This window comes from Copidosoma floridanum, unplaced genomic scaffold (assembly GCF_036245765.1).
Source record: "Copidosoma floridanum isolate Cflo_tuat_1 unplaced genomic scaffold, Cflo_Japanese_pri ptg000030l, whole genome shotgun sequence".
NCBI classification, from domain to species: Eukaryota; Metazoa; Arthropoda; class Insecta; order Hymenoptera; family Encyrtidae; genus Copidosoma; species Copidosoma floridanum.
Window position 1 is genome coordinate 39,325,695 of NW_028321907.1, and position 24,415 is coordinate 39,350,109.

Consider the following 24,415-nt stretch of genomic DNA (forward strand, 5'->3'; position numbering starts at 1 on the left):
AAAAAATAATTATGCTGAAAAGTACCGTGCGTTCTTTAGCCATAAAATAATTCGTGGCTATAAGAAGTTGTTGATTTACAGTTTCTTCTATGTTATTCACGAAGAGGGCTATTTTTTAAAGCTGTTAAGATTTTAAACCCGCAAAAAATTTACATTAAATAAAAATTGTTTTTTCTCATATCTCACAATTTTATTGCCGGTGCAACAAAGTCCTGGAGCTTCAACCCTACATTTTTATTGCCACAAAACAGAAATTCATTTTCTTCTTATTTGAAAATCTGAAGTAGGATCTTTAAAGATTCCAAAGATTGCTGTGAGGGTACAATGAAAAGCTGATCTCTTACGTAATGGACTCTTAAGTTGTCGATTTTGACGCTGCTGTTTCAATCTCGATAAATTTTCTGCGTCAGTTTCTTGACGCCTTAAATTGTATTCATTGGATACATTTGAAGTTTTCTTTTCAATACACCCTCTTGCTACTATTCGCATGCTTACGACTTTTATGACCCCTAAAGGCTATTTTCAGTCAACTTTGTTAATTTTAATATATTTGTTGGCTAGGTAGTTCGACGTCCGATGGCCCTAAAAAAGATCGGTGAGCTTTTTAAGTAAACTCTTTTTTTACTGCAGTTAACAGCTATTGTGACTGCCTGGATACCTCAGGGTGATCTTCTCTGGCTTGCTGTTGAAGACCCAGACTGAACGGGAGAAAAATTACAAAGTCTGAAGCCTTGGGGCTAGTTGTAGTGCTCTTTCCCAACGTCTCCCGGTATAACGTCGAAGACGTTGGTGTCTAAAGTACCTTTTTTATTTGCAGATTCAGTTGTTTTGGTGATCTTAGATTGGGAGATTCGTTAGTGATACTTGTCCAGTGGAGGCTGTCCCGTTGGCTCAAGTTTTTTTTCCTTCATAGCTGTTATAGGTTTGCCCAGCGTAGACCTTGGAGAGGATCAGTGATTCCTGGTTGAATGCTTAGAGTCGAGAGGGTAGTATAGGGTCGTCGGTCACCGGGTTTTCCAGCCTTGCGGAGAACAACTCTGCAGGTGTCGTTGTGCGTCTGCTAGTGAATGGCTGACTTGGTTTAATAGTGCCCATCTTTAGTTAATATAGTCTTTTAGATGACGAATCGCTTTCGGAAATGGTAATAAAAATGTATTTGTTGGCAAGGTAGTTTACAGTTAGGTGGATCCTAAAAAAAACCGATGAGATTGATGGTTAAGTAGGGAACGTAAATACTTATAATGGCCCTAAAAAGCGCCAGTGATAAAACTTCCAGCTATTCGTTATTTCTGATGATGAAGAGCTGGCTACGGATAGCTTGATTCTTACCCTGGGGGTCTCTATGTACGGAGACTGTGATGAAGGGAGGTACGCGGCTGACCAAAGAATATTTCGTCTTCGGGTCGTTTCCCAGATAATCAACTGCTCTTCGTTAGACGGGAACATTTGGGTAAGCGCATTGGGGACGCAACGACCAAGAAGGTAGCCGTTGTGGCTTTCCGAGCCCCTCAGAGCTGTTTTCCCTTGCTTACATTTGTAGCCACAAATTCTCTAACTGCAACAGGTGAGATGGTGGGACTGCCACCCAACTATGAAGACTTGGTGTAGATTGTGCTCTGGCTAGTTATGTCTCCTGGTATTGTGGCAGAGACGGCATAAGTTGGAATTTATTTTTTAAATTTTTTTTTATCGCACTCGTCGAGATTTAGGGTTAAGGGACACCTAGGTCCCTTTCCCCTTAGAGGAGAGTGTCGTCCACAACCGGGACACCCAGCTGCTGGACTATCATCAGCATTCTTTATACAGCTTGTTGAGCTGCCGAAGCTCGACTATATCACTATCGATACGCTTCGGTTTATTATAACCACATTTATTTAATAATGTTGCAGGTAGCTTCGATTTTATGTCGACGCCACCTAGCAGATTTTACTGAACAAAAGTACAAAGATGGCATATTTTTGCAAAACTATGAGCTCATTTATTGCTATTGTTATTAAATTTTTTAAGATAAAAACTATACTAAAACTATCTAGGAAGTATCATGAATCAGTGTGCAAAATTTCAACAAAATCTGTCCAGTAGTTTTCGCGGTTAGCGATTACAACGGTTTTAGCGACTTTGCTTTATATATTAGTAAGATAAAAACAATAGTGATGGTGATGATGTTGATAATGGTAATAATGATGTTGACGATAGTAATAATAATAATAATGATTATAATGAGCATGATTATAATAATAATGATGATAATAATGATGATAATAATAATTATGACAATTATGATGATAATAAAAATTATGTTAATAATAAAAATGATGTTAATAATAAAAATGATAATGATGATGATAATGGTGATATCGATGATATTAATGATAATGATGATAATGATGACGATAATATTAATGATAATAATGACGGTAATGACGATTATCATGATGATGATGACGATAACATTAATGATAATAATCATGAAGATGATAATATTAATGATGAATAATGATAATGATGATGATGATAATAGTAGTAGTAACAGTAATAGTATTAATGTTAATAATGATAGTACACATAATGATGATTATAATAATAATAATAATGAAGATGGTGATAATGATGATGAGAATGACAATGATAATACTGATGATGATGATCATAACGATTAAATCAGTTATGTTGATATAAATGATGACAATAATGATGATAATAATTATAATAATGTTGATGATATTGACAATGCTAACGATGATATTGATAAGGAGTATAAAAGTTATCCTTAAATTAATGATAAAAATTGATAATGATAATGATAACGATGTTGAAGATACTGATGATTACAATAAAAATGATATTTATAATGATGACAATAACGATAATGATAATAATAATAATTGTAAAAAAAAAAAAAATAATAATACTTATGATAACTATAATAATAGTGATAATGATAATGATGAAAATGGTAATATAAAAAATGATAATAGAAATAAGAATAATAATAATGTTTATGTTGATTATAATAATTATGATGATAATAATGATGATGATGATACTAATTATGATAACGATGATAATATTGATAATAAAGGTGATGATGTTAATGATATTAATGATAATGATGATAAAAATAAAAACGATAATAAGGATCATGACGGTAAAAATAATAAATAACGTAATAATTATGATGATAAGGATCTTGATAATTATGATTGTGATAAAAATGATGTTGATAATAATAATAATGATAATGATGATGAAAATGATAATTATAATAACAGTAAGAAGTAAGGTAAAAATGAGAGGGATGATGATGATGATGATGGAAATGTTAATTATAATCGTAATGATAATAGTTATAATGATATTGATTATATTAATTATAATAATCATACTACCTAAAATAATACTTATAATAACGATTATTATAATAATGTTGTCAATGACAATGATAATGTTTAGAATATGAAAAATAATTTTAATAATAATAAATATAACAAGGATTATGATGATAACTATGTTAATAATGATGATACTAAAGGTTATGTTGATAAAAATAATAAAAATAATGAAAATTTTTATGAATTTTATTGATAATAATACTCATAATGATAATGAAGATAATAATGTTGATAGAGATGATCATGTTGATGGATTGATAATTTTGATGACGATGATCTTCATTAAAGTAATGAATATAATAAAACTTATGATAATTATTGAAATGATGATAATGTTAATGATATGTTAATGCTTCTGATATTGATGATTGTGATTATAAAAATAATAATACTAATGATTATATTGAGAATCATGCTAAAAATAATAACAATAAGATGACGATGATATTGATAATCATGATATTGATAATGATGACTATGATATTGATAATAATGACAATGATGATAATTATGATATTAAAGATAATGATCATGATGACGATAATAACAGTGAAAATAAAAGTGATGACCTCAATAATAATAACAAAGATTGTGATAGTAGTAATAACAAAAATGATGATGATGGCGATAAAAATGATGATGAGAATGACGATGATGGTGATTAAAATAATGATGATAGTAATTACCTTGAAATTTATAATATGAATAATAATGATAATGATGAATACTATAATGATGATGATAATATTAATGCTTTTAATAATTTAAAAAATGTTGACGATGACAAAAATAATAATAATGATGATAATAGAAATAATAATAATAACGATGATAATGATAATGATAATAATAATATTAATGATGGTAATAAGAATAATGAATGATGATAATGATAACGGCAACGAAATTAATAATGATAATAACGATAAGGGTGATCATGATAATAATAATAATAATCGTAGTGACGATAATAATAATGATAACAATGATAATAATGATGACGATGATAATGATAATGATGACGATGGATTCAATCATGATAATGACGATAATGGTAATCATGATAATGATGATGATAATCATTTAAGAGACAATAATAATGTTGATGATAATGATGATGATAATGATTATAATGATGATGATAAGGATGATGTTGATAATAATGATGATAGAGATGACGATAATATTATTAGTTACATTTATAAGTATGTAGACAATGATATCAATAATAATAATGACGATACTGATGATTATGAGCATACAGATAATAATTATGATGACGATGATAATACTTATAATAATTGTGATGATATTGATGATGATAATAATGATGATGATAGTAATAATGACAATAATAATGATACTGATAATGATAATGATGATGTCGATGACAACGATAATAGTGACAATTATAATGTTAGTGTTATTAATAAAAATAAATGTAACAATGATAATAATAACAATGATAATAATAATAATAGGAATGATGATGAGAATACATAGAATGATGACAATAATGATACTGATGAGAATGATAATGAGAATGATGATGATTATCATGATGACCATCAATGATGATAATGATAATCATCATAAAAACGACAATGGTAATAATATTGTTGATAATGATAATAAAAGTAATTATAATAGTATTAGTAATGATTGTGATAATGATGATGATGATGATGATGATGATGATGAAGATAACGATGATGATAAAGATAATTTAAAATGATGTTGATGATGACGATGATGTAGCTGATGGTGATGATAATGATGATGACCATAATGATGATAATGATGATTATAATTATCATAATAAGAGTGATAATAATAATAATAATAATGTTAATAATAATAATAAAAATAATAGCGGAAGTAATAATAAAAATAATGATATTAATTATGATAATAATGATAACGATAATAATGATAATGGCAATAATAAAAACGATAATCCTGATAATAATATTGTGTATAATAGGCATAATGCTTATGGTAATAATAATTATGATAATGATAATGATAATGATAATGACGATGATATTGATGATAATAATGACGATGTTGATAATCATTATTATTATGATGATAATAATGATGTTGATAATTATACTGATACTGATAGATATGATGACGATGATAATAATGATGATGATAACTATGATGATGATGATGATGATGATAATAGTGACGATGATATTGATGATGATAATGATGGTAATGATGATCATGATAAAAAAAATGATAGTCTTTATGACGATAATAGTAATAATAATGATAATGCTAATGACAATAATGATGATATTGATAGTGATGAAAATGATAATAATGATGATAATGATGATACTGAGGATGATGATGATAATAAATATGATGATACTGATAGTAATGATAATGATAATGGTGAGGATAATCATAATAATTATAATAACAATGATGACGATGATATTAATGATAATGATGTTGATGATGACGATGATATTAATAATAATACTGACCATAATGATAATCATGATTATAAAAATAACAATTATCATGACGATAATAATAATAATAATGATGATGTTACTGACGATCATGATGATAATGATAATGATAATGATGACGATCATATAAATCATAATAATGATAATGATGATGATGATGATGATACGTGTAATAATAATAACAATGATAATGATAATAATAATAATGACGATAACGATAATAATGATAATGACAATAATAATAACGAAAATAATGTACACTTTGACTATAATAAGCATGATAATGATCATATTAGCGATGAAAAAAATGATGATGATGATAATGGCGATGTAAATGATGATGACGGCTTTAATAGTCATAGAAATAATAGTGATTATAATTATATTAATGATAATAATTATATCAATGGTTATAAATAAATTAAAAATATTAATGATAATGAGGTCGATAAAGATGACATTTCCAATAAAGGTAAAAGGGATGATAATAATGATCATTTGTCTTATAAAGATATGTATAATCATAATTATGTTAATGATAGAAATAATGCTAATGTTGATAAAGATGATGATAATTATATTCATGACAATAATAATAATGATAATAGTAATGACTAAGACGATGATGATAATAATAATGATAATAATAATAATCATGATAATAATGATAATGTTATTGATAGTGATAATTATGATAATTATTTTTTTCATGAGTATAGTAATCCTGATGTTAAAAATAATAATAATGATAGTAATAATAAGGATAATCGTAATACTGATGCTAATAATAACAATAATAATAAGTATATAAATAATAATGATGATAAAGGTAATAATAATTATGACGTTGATAGTGATGATGGAGGCAATAATATTTATAAAAATAAAAGTTATTAGTATCATACTTATAGTGATAAAAATGTCGATGTCAATGATTATCATAATAATAAAAATAATCATAACAATAAAAAAAAAATAATAAAAATAATTATGAGAATAACTAGAATGATTATACTATAAATAATAATGATAATGATGATAATGATAAAAGACAATAAAGATAATAAAGGCTTGAATATTTATTGAAAAAATAATTATAAGTATCACAATGCTGTTAATAAAATCGACTATGGTTGTGCTAAATATAGTTATTATAATAGTAATAATAATTTAAAGAGATGATGATACTTATACTTACGATGATAGTTATAAAAATAATAATAATGATGATGTCAATTGAAATGTTAATGTAGAAAGAGGTGATAGTAATGATGCTGATGGTTATTATACTAAATATATTGGTAATGATACTTATAACGATAATTATGATGATAATATTGTGGATGATAGGGATAATGCTTCAGGCAATAATGATGTTTATGCAGACGATAATAACAATGATAATGATAGTGATGATGACAATTATAATAATGAAGATGATAATGATAATAAAAACGATAATAATAATAATGATGATGACAATAATGATATTGATAATGATGATGATGCTGATGATGATGATAGTGATGAAAATGATGATACTGACGATGATGATAATGATGAATCTGATGATACTGATGGTAATGATAATGATAATGGTGAGGATAATCATAATGATTATAATAACAATGATGACGATGATATTAATGATAATGATGTTGATGATGACGATGATATTAATAATAATACTGACCATAATGATAATCATGATTATAAAAATAATAATTATTATGACGATAATAATAATAATAATGATAATGTTGATGACAATTATGATGATAATGATAATGATAATGATGACGATCATGTAAATCATAATCATGATGATGATGATGCTGATGATGATGATACGCGTAATAATAATAACAATGATAATGATACTAATAATAATGACGATAACGATAATAATAATAATGACGATAATAATAACGAAAATAATGTACACTTTGACTATAATAAGCATGATAATGTTAATATTAAAGATGAAAATAATGATGATGATAATAATGGCGATGTAATTGATGATGACGGCCTTAATAGTCATAGGAATAATAGTAATTATAATTATAGTAATGATAATAATTATAACAATGGTTATAAATACATTAAAAATATTAATGATAATAAGGTCGATAAAGATGATATTTCCAATAAAGGTGAAAGGGATGATGCTAATGATTATTTATCTTATAAAGATATATATAATCATAATTATGATAATGATAGAAATAATTCTAATGTTGATAAAGATGATGATAATTATATTCATGACAATAATAATAATGATAATAATAAAGACGATGATAATAATAATAATGATAATAATAATAATCATGATAATAATGATAATGTTATTGATAGTGATGATTAAAATAATTATTTTTTTAATGAGTATAGTAATCCTAAAGTTAAAAATAATAATAATGATAGTAATAATAAGGATAATCGTTATACTGATGCTAATGATAACAATAATAATAAGTATATAAATAATAATGATGATAAAGGTAATAATAATTATGACGTTGATAATGATGATGGAGGCAATAATATTTATAAAAATAAAAGTAATTAGTATCATACTTATAGTGATAAAAATGACGGTGTCAATGATTATCATAATGATAAAAATAATCATAACGATAAAAAAAAATAGTAAAAATAATTATGACAATAACTAGAATGATTATACTATAAATAATAATGATTATGATGATAATGATAAAAGACATAATAAAGATAATAAAGGCTTGAATATTTATTGACGAAATAATTATTAGTATCATAATGCTGTTAATAAAATCGACTATGGTTGTGCTAAATATAGTTATTATAATAATAATGATAATTTGAAAGGATAATGATACTTATACTTACGATGATAGTTATAAAAATAATAATGATGATGATGTCAATTAAAATGATAATGTAGAGAAAGGTGATAGTAATGATGCTGATGGTTATTATACTAAATGTATTAGTAATGATACTCATGACAATAATTATGATGATAATATTGTGGATGATAGGGATAATGCTTCAGGCAATAATAATGTTCATGCAGACGATAATAACAATGATAATGATAGTGATGATGACAATTATAATAAAGAAGATGATAATGATAAAAGTCACGATGATAACGATAATGACGATGATAATACTGATGATAAAAACGATGATAATGATAATGATGATGACAATAATGATATTGATAATGATGATGATGCTGATGATGATGATAGTGATGAAAATGATGATACTGACGATGATGATGATGATGAATCTGATGATACTGATGATAATGATAATGATAATGGTGAGGATAATCATAATGATTATAATAACAATGATGACGATGATATTAATGATAATGATGTTGATGATGACGATGATATTAATAATAATACTGACCATAATGATAATCATGATTATAAAAATAATAATTATTATGACGATAATAATAATAATAATGATAATGTTGATGACAATCATGATGATAATGATAATGATAATGATGACGATCATATAAATCATAATAATGATGATGATGATTGTTTTGTAAAACACTTTATTAGATCTTTTACAAGAGGGTTAGTTACAGCGTGAGAGGCTTAGAGAATTATTGTCCTAATAAAAGTCGATTCTTAAAATAGCGTCCTCGTTAATTAATGTGTTGTAACCAAAAAGTACGATGTATGACACAAACATTTGAAGTGCAAGCAGCATCATAAAATTAAGGTGTATGTAAACGGTTATATTGCGTGCATACACTGCTAATCTCGATGTCACAATACATACACCAAAGTTTTTAGTGAACGCTCTTGCATTCACTGAAATTTCCAGTGTACGTTGAAGCGTTCATTAAAATTTTCAGTGTACGTTGAAGCGTTCACTGAAATTTCCAGTGTACGATGAAGCGGTCACCCAAGTTGAGATTTTGTATCCATATACCATGATACAATGATACGTTAATAAAGTTATTGATACACGGGAAGTTTTTAGAAAGGGTTTGACTTTTCAATAAGTTGCAAGGTACAAAGTTTTAATGATGCGTTTGTGTAACCAGGAACGTTTGATACTCACAACCATATGATACGAGCCACATAACCTGTAAAGTGTCAACTTATAAATATCCTACACGGCACCTTAAGTTTCACCGAGATTTTGGATGCATCCTGCGTCGTACATCGAAAATCTCGGTGTACGCTGTGTCGTACATCGAAAATCTGGGTGTACGCTGTGTCGTACATCGAGAATTTCGATGTACGATATATTTACACGCAAAGTGACCGTGCACACGCACCTTAATTTTTTGTTATCAGTGTACCTTAAAAATAACGTGTCATACATCATACTTTATTGTTCATACATGCTTATTGACGATGCTCTTTTATTGTTCATCAAAGTTTTCAGTGCTTGCATGTGAGAACAGTGATTATTTAGGACAATAATCCTCCGTGTAGCAGCGCGGACAAGGCCGTCGGCTCCCGGGTGGACGCTGATGACACGGTCGATCGGCCATCGGCCGCTGGACTGCAGAAGTGTTGCGTCGAGGAGGACGACCACATCGCCGACGATGAAGTTCCGGCGAGGAGTAGTCCATTTTGACCGCTGTTGGAGTGTGTTGGTGTCAGTGGTCGGCTATTTAAGACCATCTCGATGACAACGAGCACCGTGAAAAATTCCTCGTAGGTAAGATGGCGTGACCCCATGACGCGCCAGAGGTGACTTTTGGTTGACTTGACGGCGGCCTCCCACAAGCCACTGAAGTGAGGAGCACCCGGTGGAATGAACTTTCAAGCAATTCCTTGATCGGCGAGAGAGCCCGCGACCAATCCCCAGTCCAGCTCGGCTGGCAGCAAGGCATCGTGCAGCTCAACATCAGCGTGGCGGAAGCAAGTCGCGTTGTCGCTCCATATCTCGCTGGGCCGACCGCGGTGTCCAGCGAATCGGTGGAGGGCGCCCAAGAAGGCCGCAGCTGAGAGATTGCCAACCAGCTGCAGGTGTAGGGCCTTGGTGGCGAGGCACACAAAAACGGCGATGTAGTCTTTCGTGGTCCGGACTCCTCGTCCTCTGGTGGAGAGTACATGGAAAGCGCCGGCGTAGTCCACTCCGGTGCAGGCAAAGGCACGAGAAGGGGAGACTCGAGACGACGGCAGTGGGGCCATGAGTTGAGTCGCCGGTCGCGCTCGCAGCCGGATGCAGACGACGCACCTGCGGAGGTGAGTCTTGATCCGCCGGGGCCCACCAAAGAGCCAAGCGCGCTTACAGACGTAGGCACTGGTGACACGGTATCCACCGTGCAGCGCCCGAGAGTGCGCCCAGGCGATGTCCATGGAAGCGAGGGAAGAGGCGCCGCTGAGGATCGGCGGGTGCCGCTCCTCGTAGGTCAGCGGCGAATGCTCGAGCTGCCCGCCGGCGCGCAGAATCCCGTCATCATCGAGGAAGGCTGCCAACGGTACCAAGGGGTTCGTCTTCCGCAGACGTTCGCCCCGTCGAAGACACTGGAGGTCGGCCGAAAATGATCTCTCCTGGCTGAGGCGCACACACGCGAGAAAAGCGTCGTGGAGTTCGGTCGGCGTAAGAGGTGAAGCGACCGAAAGCACGGGGCCCCTGCCCAAGCGACTCCGGACGAATTGACGAATGCGTACAAGGAAGCTTAGTAGCATGCGTAAGTTGGAGAATTGCTTGAGGTAGCTAGCGTCGAGCTGCTGCACCGCAGCAGATGGATGAATGCTGGTTCGGTGCGGGGAGCGGGTCTAGGGGCCACGAATCGACGTCCTCGGCGAGCCAAGCGGGGCCCTCCCACCAAGTGCGCTGCGAGCGAAGGCCGGTCATGTCAGCAACTCTGGTTGCGAGGTCGGCTGGATTTGACTGGGTCGGCACGTATCGCCAGACGCTCGAAGGCAGGATCTCCTGGATTTGGGCGACATAGTTGTCAATCAGCACGTTGTTGGTTGGCCTGTCTGAATGCAGCCAGTGCAGAACGATCTGCGAGTCGCACCATGCGTGACAGCGGTCGACAGGTACGCGTAGCTCGTCGGCAGCGGCCCGCAGGAGCTTGGCGGCAATCAGTGCAGCGTGGAGCTCGAGGCGCGGAATCGTCATGCGCGTGGATGTCTCTGGCACCGGCTTGAGCGAGCGAATCGGCGAGAGCTTCGTCCGAGCCAGAAGAATGTGGTAGAGCGCCAGCCCAGCCCCGAGCGCGAGGCGAGAGTAGATGACGGCTGCCATCGCGCGGCGACTGGCGTCCAAAAAGCCGTGCAGGTAAAGCTCGGAAGAAGGCCCGACTCCGATCCAGCGCGGTAAGGTGGATGTGGAGATGGCCTGGAGCTCGGCGGTAAATTCCGCCCATCGGCGAGTCATTGAGATCGGCGCAGGCTCGTCCCAGCCCAGTCTGGCGCGCCAAAGATCCTGGAGCAAGAGCTTGGCATTCAACACGATCGGCGCGAGCCAGCCGCATGGGTAAAACAGACCCGCGAGCGCCGCGAGCATCGTCCGCTTTGTGCTCTGCGGCTGGAGTGGTGGAGGCGTCAACTGAAAGCAGTCCGACAGTTGATCCCACTTGACTCCGAGCTCGCTGACAAGGCCATCAGCGCTGAGTAGCTCCCAGGTCGGACGTAAGCGGACGTCCTCAGGCAGATCGTCGAGCAGCTTGCGGACATTGGCCACCCACTTCTGCAGGGGAAAGCCGCCGGCCTTCATGAGCTCGCTCAGCTGGTCGCGGAGGCGCCGAGCCGCGGTGACGTCGTCGGCCCCGGAGAGTAGTCGAACCATATCTGCCGGAACATCATGCGGATGTCACTGCAGAAGGCGATGCGGTGCCGCCGCCAGCGCATGAGCACTGATGGGAGCGCGGCTTGGAGTCTGGGTCCAGCGTGGTGGACGTCGTTTAAGCTGTGGCCACTGGAAGTTGGGTTGGACGCGTTGAAGACTACTCGGAGCTTGCGCCCTCGATCAGCATGCTGCCAGATGCCATGATGATGGATGTAGTGGACGGGCGCAGCTGTAGCTGCAAGCTCAGCACTGGTGAGCGGGCGCATGTGGCCCATCGCGAGATAGTTAGCCATGAATCGACTATACTCCACAGCCATGTTGGGGTTTCGCCGAAGCCGGCGTTGCAGGGCTGCCAAGGAGGCCTTGGCGCTCTGAAGACTGTTGCCAAGAAGAAGCGAACCTCTGCCCTTCAGTGGGAGGCGCACGATGTACCGTCCGTCCGCGGCGCGTCGGGGTCTGCGAACGCACGCTCGCACTCGATGTCCTCATCTGAGCGGCGGTGAGCCTGAGGAGGATCCTCCATCTCCCAGAACCGCTGTAGCAGAGCGGTTAGCTCGTTGTGCCAAGGCGGAGCCGTGTCGGATTGGGCGGCTGCACAGACGGCCGACGTACCTGGAGCGAGCCCGACGGCACGGCCTGCCAATACCCAGCCGAAGACTGTGCGCTGCCTGACGATTTCTCCTCGTTGAGTGTAGCCGGATCGTAGCAGCAAGTGGTAGTAGTCGGCGCCGATGAAGAGGTCAACGCGTTGTGGCGTGCCAAACAAAGGATCGGCGAGGCCCTCGCAGTCAGCCCACTGCTGGATTGCCTCCGGGTGCAGCGGGGTGGAGGGGGATACCAGGCCGAGCCTGGGCAAACACAGCGCTGTCAGCGCGACCGGTGGTGCGGGCCCTGGAAGCTCGAAGCAGAGATGGGCCCGGACTCTGGACCGGACGGCGGACTCGCCACCGACGCCGGAGATGCTGGCTTCGATGGTTTCTAGTCGTGCGCCAACCAGGCGCGCGAGAGTCGCAGAGACGACGGTGACCTCGGAGCACGCGTCGATCAGCGCTCGGGCCGGAACTCGACGACCAGGAGGACCGCTCAGATGGACGAGGGCGGTCAGAAGCACAGCTAGTCACGCTTGAGGTGACGCGTCAGTCGAGTGCTCTCCCGATGAAGAGGTGGGCGGGTCCGTGCGGGGCTGCTTTGATGATGTAGAGCCGTCAGGCTGCCCCGAGCGGCGGCGACGGGCACCATGGTGCAGTGAGCTGTGATGCTGCTCTCGGTAATATTGACAAGCCGACCGGGAGGGGCAGTACTTCACAGCGTGCCCGGGTTGGAGGCAAGTGAAGCACAGCCGTGCCTGGTAGAGCTGGTGGCGTGGCAACGGTGCCGAAGAAAGTCGGTCAAGGTGGCAAATGTGGCGACGTCAACTTCGGAGCCGGAAACGGTACTCTCCAACCGTTGGAGCTCCTCCTCCCTTGCACGCCTCGTCGCTGGATCCATGCCAGTCATCCCACATGAGACAAACCAATCGTTCCAGCCGGCTAAGGGACGACCTAAGGCGCGAAGCTGGTCGCGATGTTTTTCTAGGGTGTCCAAGAGGCTCTGCAACCCGCGGGCGGACTCGTCTCTGAGTGGCTTGATGTTCCGCAGGGCTGTGACATGGTCGTGGATAAGAAGGCGGCTGTGCTCGTAGCGCGCTTCAAGCAGAGCCCATGCCGTAAAGTAATTGGCCTCGGCTACCTGGACCGTATCGAGGGCCGTCTTAGCGTCTCCCTGAGCGAGCGACTTCAAATATAACAGGCGCTCGACGTTGGTGAGTTGGCAGTCCTCGTGGATCAGCGCTCGGAAGAGATCACGGAAGCTCTCCCAGTCTTCACGTCTCCCGGAGAGGTTCGGAATGCTGTTTCTCGGCAAGCGAGGCCCACGGCCCGAAGCCGGGTTCCCTGGGCCCGGAAATGGCCCGGGAGGGACAGGTGCCGAAGCCAGGGAGTCTCTTGCGTCGTAGAGGCAAGACCGTGCGTCGAGGTAGTGCGCTTCCACGTCAGTGTACAGCTGGACCAACCGAGACACCTTTTCCGGTGGCGGAGCTTCGATGAGCTTGAGATGGTTGGCTTTAAAATCGCTCCAATATCCACCGAGCAACTCCAACCTCGCTTCTACCATGCTTGAGCTCCAGCGGGCTGACTCCTCTCATGAATGGTGCGGGCCAGGTGGCCAACAACCTCGGCGAGAGCCGACTGAGCACCGAACAGCGCGGTCCAGCCTTCGTCCATTCTGAAACATTAGTATTCAACGCTTGAGTGGAATATGCCACCGAGCTACAGCTGGCGGTGTAAGGGGGGTCGACAATTCGAGTCGAATCAGCAGGCGACGCGCTTGAGCAGACAAGATGGCCGCCACGGCCGACCAGGAGGCCATCGGCGGATCATTGCAACAATGGCGGCTTGATGAAGCCGGGCCACGTCTATACCACTCGTTAACTTTCGCCGTCAGCGACACAGCCTGCTTTCCGCCATGGCTGGGCCAAATGACTGGACCGCGAGCTCTGTCAGCCGTGCGGCAGTCCCTCACAACATTTCACGCGTGCTGGACGACACGGCTTCGACATTGCCGTGGCCGAACGACTGGTACCGGGCCGCGGGCACTATGGCGACCGCGGCGGCCATGTTCGCGATTTGTTTGTCACTTATACTTACATTGCTTCAAATAATGTGGAACCACCGGCTGTCCTCTGGGCTGCTGGTCGCTGGTTATCTCCACGGAATCCGGCTCTCAAAGGACCAATGTTTAATAAAACACTTTATTAGATCTTGTACAAGATGGTTAGTTACAGCGTGAGAGGCGTCGTGAGTGTGAGCGGGACAAGCATTTGGTCGTCTCGAAGAGCAGTGCTCAAGTGCCCGAACGCAGAAGCGGCTCCCGACAAGGCGGAAGCCCGTGAGCATGGCGGAAGTGCAGGCAGCGCCTCGCTTGGCTGTCGTGATCGGGCGTGAAACCAAACAATGATAATGATATGTATAATAATAATAACAATGATAATGATAATGATAATAATGACGATAACGATAATACTGATAATGACGATAATAATAACGAAAATAATGTACATTTTGACTATAATGATCATGATAATGATGATCTTAATGATGAAAATAATTATGATGATGATAATGACGATGTTAATGATGATGACGGCTTTAATAGTCATAGAAATGATAATGATTATAATTATATAAATGATAATAATTATGTCAATGATTATAAATACATTAAAAATATTGATGATTATGAGGTCGATGAAGATGATATTTCCAATAAAGGTGCAAGTAATGATGCTAATGATCATTTATCTTGTAATAATAAATATAATCATAATTATGTTAATGATAGAAATAATGCTAATGTTGATAAAAATGATGATAATTATATTTATGACAATGATAATAATGATAATGTTACTCATAGTGATGATCATAATATTAATTTTGTTAATGAGTATAGTAATCCTGATGTTAAAGATAATGGTAATAATAGTGATATTAAAGATAATCATGAGACTAATGCTATAATAACAATAAAAATAATTATATAAGTAATAATGATAATAAAGATCATAATAATCATGACGGTGATAATGATGATGGAGGCAATAATATTTATAAATAAAAAAAATAATTATAATCATAATTATAGTGATAAAAATGACGGTGTCCATTATTATCATAATGATAATAATAATCATAACAATTAAAAAAATTAATAAAAATAATTAGGACAACAACTAGAATGATTATACCAAAAATAATAATAATAATGATGATAATGATGAAAGACATAATAAATATAATAAAGGCTTGAATATTTATTAAAGAAATAATGATAAATATCATAATGCCGTTAATATAATCGACTAAGGTTGTGATAAATTTAGTTATTATGAAAATAATGATAATTTAAAGAGATAATGATACTAATACTCACGATGATAGTTATAAAAATAATGATGATAATGATGTCAATTGAAATAATAATGTAAAGAAAGGTAATAGTAATGATGCTGATGGCTAGTATACTTAATATGTCGGTAATGATAATCATAACGATAATTATGATGATAATATTGTGGATGATAGTGATAATGCTTTAGGCAATAATGATGTCTATGCGGACGATAATAACAATGTTAATGATAGTGATTATGACAATTAAATCAATGAAGATAATAATGATAATAGTCTCGATGATAACGATAATGACAATGATAATACTGATGATGATAAAAACTATGATAATGATAATGATGATGACATGAATGATATTGACAATGATGATGATGCTAATGATTATTATTATAATGAAGATAGGGATAATGATAATGTTAATAATATTAATAAAAATATTGACGATGATAATAATAATAATAATAATAATAATAATAATAATAATTATGATGATGATGATATTGATGATGATGATGTTGGTTATAAGACTAATGATAATAATGTCGATTATAGTAATTGTGATAATAATAATGATACTAATGACGATTTATTATCGTTTATTATCATTATTGATGATACTAAAGATAATGATGTCAATGATACTAATGATGATGATAATTGTAATGATTACAATAATGATAATGATGATAATATTAATGATAATGAAAATGATGATGATGATGATAATGATAATAGTGATTGTAATTATAGTGATTATAGTAATAATGATACAAATAATAGTGATAGTAAAAATAATAATGATGATGATGATGATAATAATAATGATGAGAATAATAATGTTGGTGACGATGATAATACTAATGATAATGACGATGATAATAATGATGATCACAATAATGATAATAATAATAATAATGATAATGATGATCATGATAATAATGATGATGATAATATTAATAATGACAACACGTTGAAGATAATGATAATTATGATAATGATAATAACACAAGTAACGATAATAAAGATAAGGGTTATTAATTATTATTTAAAAAATGAGAATAATATTAATGATGACGAAGATAATGATAATGATGTTAATAATAATGATAATAACGATAACAATAATAATGACAATGATAATACTGATCATAAAAATAATGATAATTACAATAATGATGATGATAATAATGATAATAATGATTATAATTATAACAATAATAATATCAATGATATTTATAATAATGATGAAAATGTTGACGGTATTTTTGATAGAAATAATGATGTAGAAGATGATGATGTCAATTAAGGTGAAAATAATAAAGCTGATAATTATAATAAATAAATTATCGAGAATGAAACTCATATTGATAATTATAATGATGATAACGTTGCTGATAGGGATAATGCTAGTGGTAAAAATTAAGTTGATAATGATAATGATGGTAATAATGATGATAATGATGATAATGATAATAATAACGGTAATGATGATAATAATAATAATAATAATAATAATAATAACAATAGTTATGATGATAGTAATAATGATACTTATACCAATGATTATAATGATAAGTATGATATTAACAATAGTAATCTGAACGTTAAAGATGATGATGATGATATTAATCATTAAGAAAATTATAATGATAATTACCTTAACAATGATAATAATAATAATTAAAATTTAAATAATGATAATGTTAATAATGATATTGTTAATGACCATGGAGGCTTAAATATTTATAGTAATAATAGAATTTTCAATTATAATGATAGTCATAAAAATAACTATGTAAATAATTAACATAATAATGATGAAAATTATAATAATTATTTAAAATAATAATTAAAATAATCATGACAATAATTATTATAATAATAATGATGATAATGATAATGATAATAATGATAATAATGATAAAAAAGATGATAATAATGATAAAAAAGATGATAATAATAATTAAGGCATGAATATTCATTAAAGAAATAGTGATTTTAATTATAACGCTGCTGATAAAATCGATATGGTTGTTATGAACATAGTGATAGTAATAATAGTAATAATTTAAAGAGATAATAATAATAGTACTCATAAAAATAGTAATAAAAATAATAATAATGACGATGCTGATTAAAATGATAATGTAGATAGAGGTTATAATAATGACGCTGATGATTATAATAGTAAATATATTAAAAATGATACCTATTACGATAATTATAATGATGATATTGCGGATAAAAAGGATTACTATTATGGTTACAATCATAATGATAATAATAAAAATAATAATGCTGGCAATAATATTGACAATAATAACGACAACGATAATGATTATGATAATTATAATGACAACGATAATGACGATAATAAAAATGATAATAATAATGATACTGAAGAAAGTAATGATAATAAAAATAATATTACTAATTGTACTTAAAATTACTTCAATAACAACCAAAATGATGATGAAAATCAATAGAGTAATGATGATAATGACGATGATGATGATAATAATAGTGATAATGATAATGATAATGGTGATGATTATAATAATAGTAACAGTAACAATAATGATGTTACTAAAAATAATCAAAATGTTAATGATGATGATAAAAATAATGATTATAATGAAAATGATGATAATAATAATAATAACGATAATGATGATGATGATGACAAAAATGATGATTATGCTGATAATGATGATGATGGTAATGATAATAATGACGATGATAATAATAATAATGATGATAAGAATAATGATGATGATGATGATAACGTTAATAATAATAATAAAAATTTTAACGATGATAATAATAATAATAGGAAAATTACAGAAATGAATATAGTAATAATAATGATGATCATGATCATAATAACGATGATAAGACTAATAATTTATAATATGTTGATAATGAGAACAATGATGTTAATAATGATAATAATGATAATAATGATGATAATAATGAGAATAATAATAGTGATAGTGATAATGAAAATGATAATGATGATGATAATGATAATAGGGATAATAAAGATCGTTATTATGATGACGATAATAATAGTGATCGTAAAATAATTATATCGATGATGATAATCATAATAATTATGACGATGATGATACTTATAATGATAATAGTAATGAGGATGATTATAATAATGACAATACTGATGGTGATGACGATGACGTCGATGAGGATAATGACAATGATGATGATATTGCCAATAATGATAATAATTATTATGACAAAAATATTGAGAATGACAAAAATGTTGATAATAATGGTGATAATAATAATGATAATAATAACGATAATGATGATAATGATGATAATAATAATAATGGTAATAAGAATAATAAAAGTGAAGGCGATAATGATAATGATGAGGATAATAATAATGAAAATAATAATAATGATAAGACAAATAATCATTATAATAGTGAAAATGTTAACAATAATAAAGAAATGATAACAATATTAATGATTATAATGACAATAATGATAATAATAATGGTGATGACAATTATGATACTCATGATAATAATTACAATATTAATGACCATAATAATGTTGATATCGAAGATATTAATAATGATAATAACGCTGACAATGAGTATGCCAATAATAATGATAATTAAAAACGGTAAAAATAATATTCATGTCGATAATATTAATAGAAATTTTGACGATGATGACAAAAAAAAAATAATGATAATGACGATGATATTATTGATGATTACGACGATAATGATGATCATAATATTATACATAATGATAAATGTGACAATAATAATAATACTAATGATAATAATGATTATAATGATAATGATAACAAAAATAATAATAATGATAATGAAGATGATGATAATGATAAAGATGGTTATGGCGGTGATAATAATGATGATGATAATAATGACGATGATGATGATGATGATGATAATGACGATAATGATAATGATGATAATAATTACAATAATAATAATAATGATGACGATGATATTAACAATCATAATGATGATGATGACGACAAGATTGATGATGATATTGACGACGATAAGATTATGATAATTAAAAAAATACTCATGATGACGATACTAATAATGATAATGATAATGATGTTGACAATAATGATCATAATAATGACAATGATAATAATGATGATAAAGGAGATAATAATGATTATGATTATAAAAATTGAAACATTATGACGATAATATAATATTTATAATGATGATGATGACGATGATATTAGTGATAATATTGTTAAATATAACAATGATATTAATCATGATAATGACTATAATGATAATAATGACAATGATGACGATAACGATCATGTTGATAAAAATGATGATGACGATGATATTAATGATAATGATGATAACAATGACAGTAACGATGATAATGATAATGGTAATGATTTCGATATCATAAATAATTACAACGATGATAAAAGCGATACTATTAATAATGATAATGATAATAATAATTATAATAATGAAGATAATAATTATAATCTCGATAATAATAATAATTACAATAGTTATAATACTGAAGATGATAGTTATTTTAATGATGATGTAAAAAAAATAATGATCATAATAATGATAATTATAATAATGACAATGATGATAATTATGACGAAAACAATACTGATATCGATGATAATGACGATGACAATAATGATTACGATTATAATGATGAAAATAATAATGATAATAATGATGATAATAATGATACTGATGTTGGTGATGATGATGGAGATGATGATGATGTTGAAAATGACAAAGATACTTATATCAATGACAAATTATGATATCTGTAATGATAATAATTTTTTTGACGATGATAATGATGATGAAGATGATGTTTATGATGATGATGATATTTATGATGATGCGGATAATAAAGATGAGGATGATTATGATGATAATGATTTACATATAGATGATTATAATGAATATGGTAATAATAATCATGGGATTATAATAATAACGATAACGAAAATAAGGATAATACTTATGATAATGATATTAACAAGTGATGATTATTATGATGACATTGATAATAGTGATGTTAATGTTTTTAACACGATAACTTTAAAGATTATAATGATGATAATATTCATGATGATGGGGATAATAATGATAATCATGAGAATAATGATAAAGATTATAATAATAATGTTAGTGATGGAAATGACGATGATGACGACAGCAGACAATGATAATAATTTTGATAGTGATAATGATAATGTCGATGATGATAAAAGTATGATTATGATAATGATTATGAGGATAATGGTCGTGATGATGATAATGTAAGTGATGATAATGATGAAAATTATTGTAATCATGACGTTGATATTATTGATATTATTATTATAATGATGATATTTTTACTTAATAATGGTAAAGTTTGTGATGATGATGTTATAAATAATGATTATAGTTTTAATTTTGATAGTGATAATAGTAATAATCATAATAATTGTGACGATGTCAATAATGATGATAATAGTAACGATTTTGAGAGTAAAAATCATGATAATAACAATAATTAATACGATAAAGATGTTAATTATATTAATTGTGACGATAATGAGGACATTAAAGATAATGGTTATGATGATGATGATTACGATGATGATAAAATAAAGGTTATAATTATGTTGATAGCGATGATGAAGCTGATAATAACGATAAAAATGATAACGATAAAAATCATGAAAATGATGATTATGATAAAAATTATGATAATGATAATGATAATAATAATGATATTGATTCTGATGATGATAATAATAATAATAATGATAATGATAATGAGGATAATGATAAAAATGATGATAACGATAATGATGATGAGATAGTCATGTTTATATTGGTGATGATGATAAAGCTGACGATGATGTTGAGGATGATAATATTAATAAAAAAATTGATGATGATAATAATGCTATTTATAATAACGATAGTGACAATAATACAGTGATCATATTGATGATGATATTAATAATATTGATACTAATGTTGATGTTGAATTTGATTCTGATGATGTTAATGATTATAAATATAATGATTATGATGAAAATTATGATAATGATAATAATAATAATAATTCTGATTATTTTTTTGTTGATGATAATGATAAGATAAGTCAGTAATGATAATATAAACAATGATGATGGAGACAGTAATGATAATGGTGATGACACTAATAATAATAATAATAATGATGATGCTTATAAAAATGTTGTTGATAATAATGATGATAATAATAATAATACTGATAATAATAATTATGATAATTAAGACAAAATCGACGTGAATTATAAGAATGACAATAGCTCTCATAATTAATAATGATATTTTCCATAAAAATAATGATTGTAATATAAGTTGTTAGTAATTACAATAATGAGAATAATAAATATTATATTATTTATCATACATGTGGGTACTGATGGTAAAGATGTCAATAATGATAAAAATGATGATGATGATGATGACGATGATGATGATGTTGATAATAAAGATAATGTTGGTGATGATGATGAAGACGATGATGATGATAGTGATGATTATATTAATAATACATTTGCTAATAATGATGATGATAATAAAGATGTTGACAAAAATGATGATGATGTTGATGATGAGGACAATAATAGTGATGATGATTGTGACGATGGTGATGATAACGATGATGATAACGATGATGATAATGATACAATAATGATGATGAAGTTGATGATAATCATATCGATAATTATGATGATGATGATGCAAATAATAATAATGATAATGATGATTATAACAATGATATTGATGATAATGATAATATTGATAATGTTGATAATGATGATGATGATAATGATAATTATATTAATAATAAAATTAAAAATGATAATGATGATAATAAAGATGTTGACAAAAATGATAATGATGATGGTGATGATAATGAAGATTTTAATGATAAGGACAGTAATAGTGATGATGATTGTGACGATGGTGATGATAACGATAATGATAATGATGATGAAAACAATGATGAAGTTGATAATAATCATAACGATGATTATGATGATAATGATGCAAATAATAATTATGATAATGATGGTTATACCAATAACATTGATGATGATGATAATATTAATAATGATGATGATGATGCGGATTATGATGATAATGATAATTATGATAATTATGATAATTGTAATCTTGATCATAATGATAATTACATTGATGATAATAATAATAATATTGGTTATAATGATGATGACGATGATGACGATGATGATGAAAAAAATAATGATAATGATAATAATGATAGCGATGATAAAATGGATGTTGTTGATGATGACGATGATAATGATGATAATGATGATAATGATGATGATAATAATGATAATGATAATGATAATAATGCTGATGAAATAATGACTATGATGATGATGATGTTAATCATGATAGGGATATAATTAATAATGATAATGATAATGATGTGACGATGTCAACAGTGATAATAAAAATAATGGTAATATTGACATTAAAAATACAGATAATAATATAAATAAAGCTGATGATGTTAAAAATAGAGATGATGATATTGACAACACCGGTAAGGATGATGATGATATTTTTAGGATAAATAATGAAATTAAGAATAATGATAATAATAATGTTAGTCATGATCGTAAAGATAAACTTAGTAAAATTATAGATTATTGTTAAATAATGAAGGTGTTTGTGTTGATCGTCAAAATGTTAGTAATATTGATAATATTATAGAT

General features: G+C 32.3%; 4 protein-coding genes across 4 annotated transcripts; all 4 read right to left on the minus strand.

Moving 5' to 3' along the window:
• Nucleotides 1-10,680: 10,680 nt before the first annotated feature.
• LOC149373624 (uncharacterized) lies at nucleotides 10,681-11,553 on the minus strand. Its single transcript, XM_089596943.1, has one exon. The coding sequence runs from the start codon at nucleotides 11,551-11,553 to the stop codon at nucleotides 10,681-10,683; it is 873 nt and encodes a 290-aa protein (XP_089453069.1).
• Nucleotides 11,554-11,581: 28 nt separating this feature from the next.
• Nucleotides 11,582-12,589, minus strand: LOC111643580 (uncharacterized). The gene has a single exon (XM_089596944.1). The coding sequence runs from the start codon at nucleotides 12,587-12,589 to the stop codon at nucleotides 11,582-11,584; it is 1,008 nt and encodes a 335-aa protein (XP_089453070.1).
• Nucleotides 12,590-12,597: 8 nt separating this feature from the next.
• LOC149373625 (uncharacterized) lies at nucleotides 12,598-12,978 on the minus strand. The gene has a single exon (XM_089596945.1). It carries the CDS (start codon nucleotides 12,976-12,978, stop codon nucleotides 12,598-12,600), a length of 381 nt encoding a protein of 126 aa, XP_089453071.1.
• A 92-nt stretch (nucleotides 12,979-13,070) lies between these two features.
• Nucleotides 13,071-13,900, minus strand: LOC149373626 (uncharacterized). Its single transcript, XM_089596946.1, has 2 exons — nucleotides 13,846-13,900; nucleotides 13,071-13,774 (listed from the first exon to the last, which is right to left on the minus strand). The coding sequence occupies exons 1-2, from the start codon at nucleotides 13,898-13,900 to the stop codon at nucleotides 13,071-13,073; spliced, it is 759 nt and encodes a 252-aa protein (XP_089453072.1).
• Between the last annotated feature and the right edge of the window lie 10,515 nt (nucleotides 13,901-24,415).

Excerpts from the sequence above, each read along its gene's own strand:
- LOC149373624 (XM_089596943.1), bottom strand. The coding sequence starts at position 11,553 with ATGCTACTAAGCTTCCTTGTACGCATTCGTCAATTCGTCCGGAGTCGC.
- LOC111643580 (XM_089596944.1), bottom strand. The coding sequence starts at position 12,589 with ATGAAGGCCGGCGGCTTTCCCCTGCAGAAGTGGGTGGCCAATGTCCGC.
- LOC149373625 (XM_089596945.1), bottom strand. The coding sequence starts at position 12,978 with ATGGCTGTGGAGTATAGTCGATTCATGGCTAACTATCTCGCGATGGGC.
- LOC149373626 (XM_089596946.1), bottom strand. The coding sequence starts at position 13,900 with ATGGTGCCCGTCGCCGCCGCTCGGGGCAGCCTGACGGCTCTACATCAT. Across the intron at positions 13,775-13,845 it reads GGCTCTACATCATCAAAGCA|CTGTGCTTCTGACCGCCCTC; the intron begins GCCCCGCACGGA and ends AAGCGTGACTAG.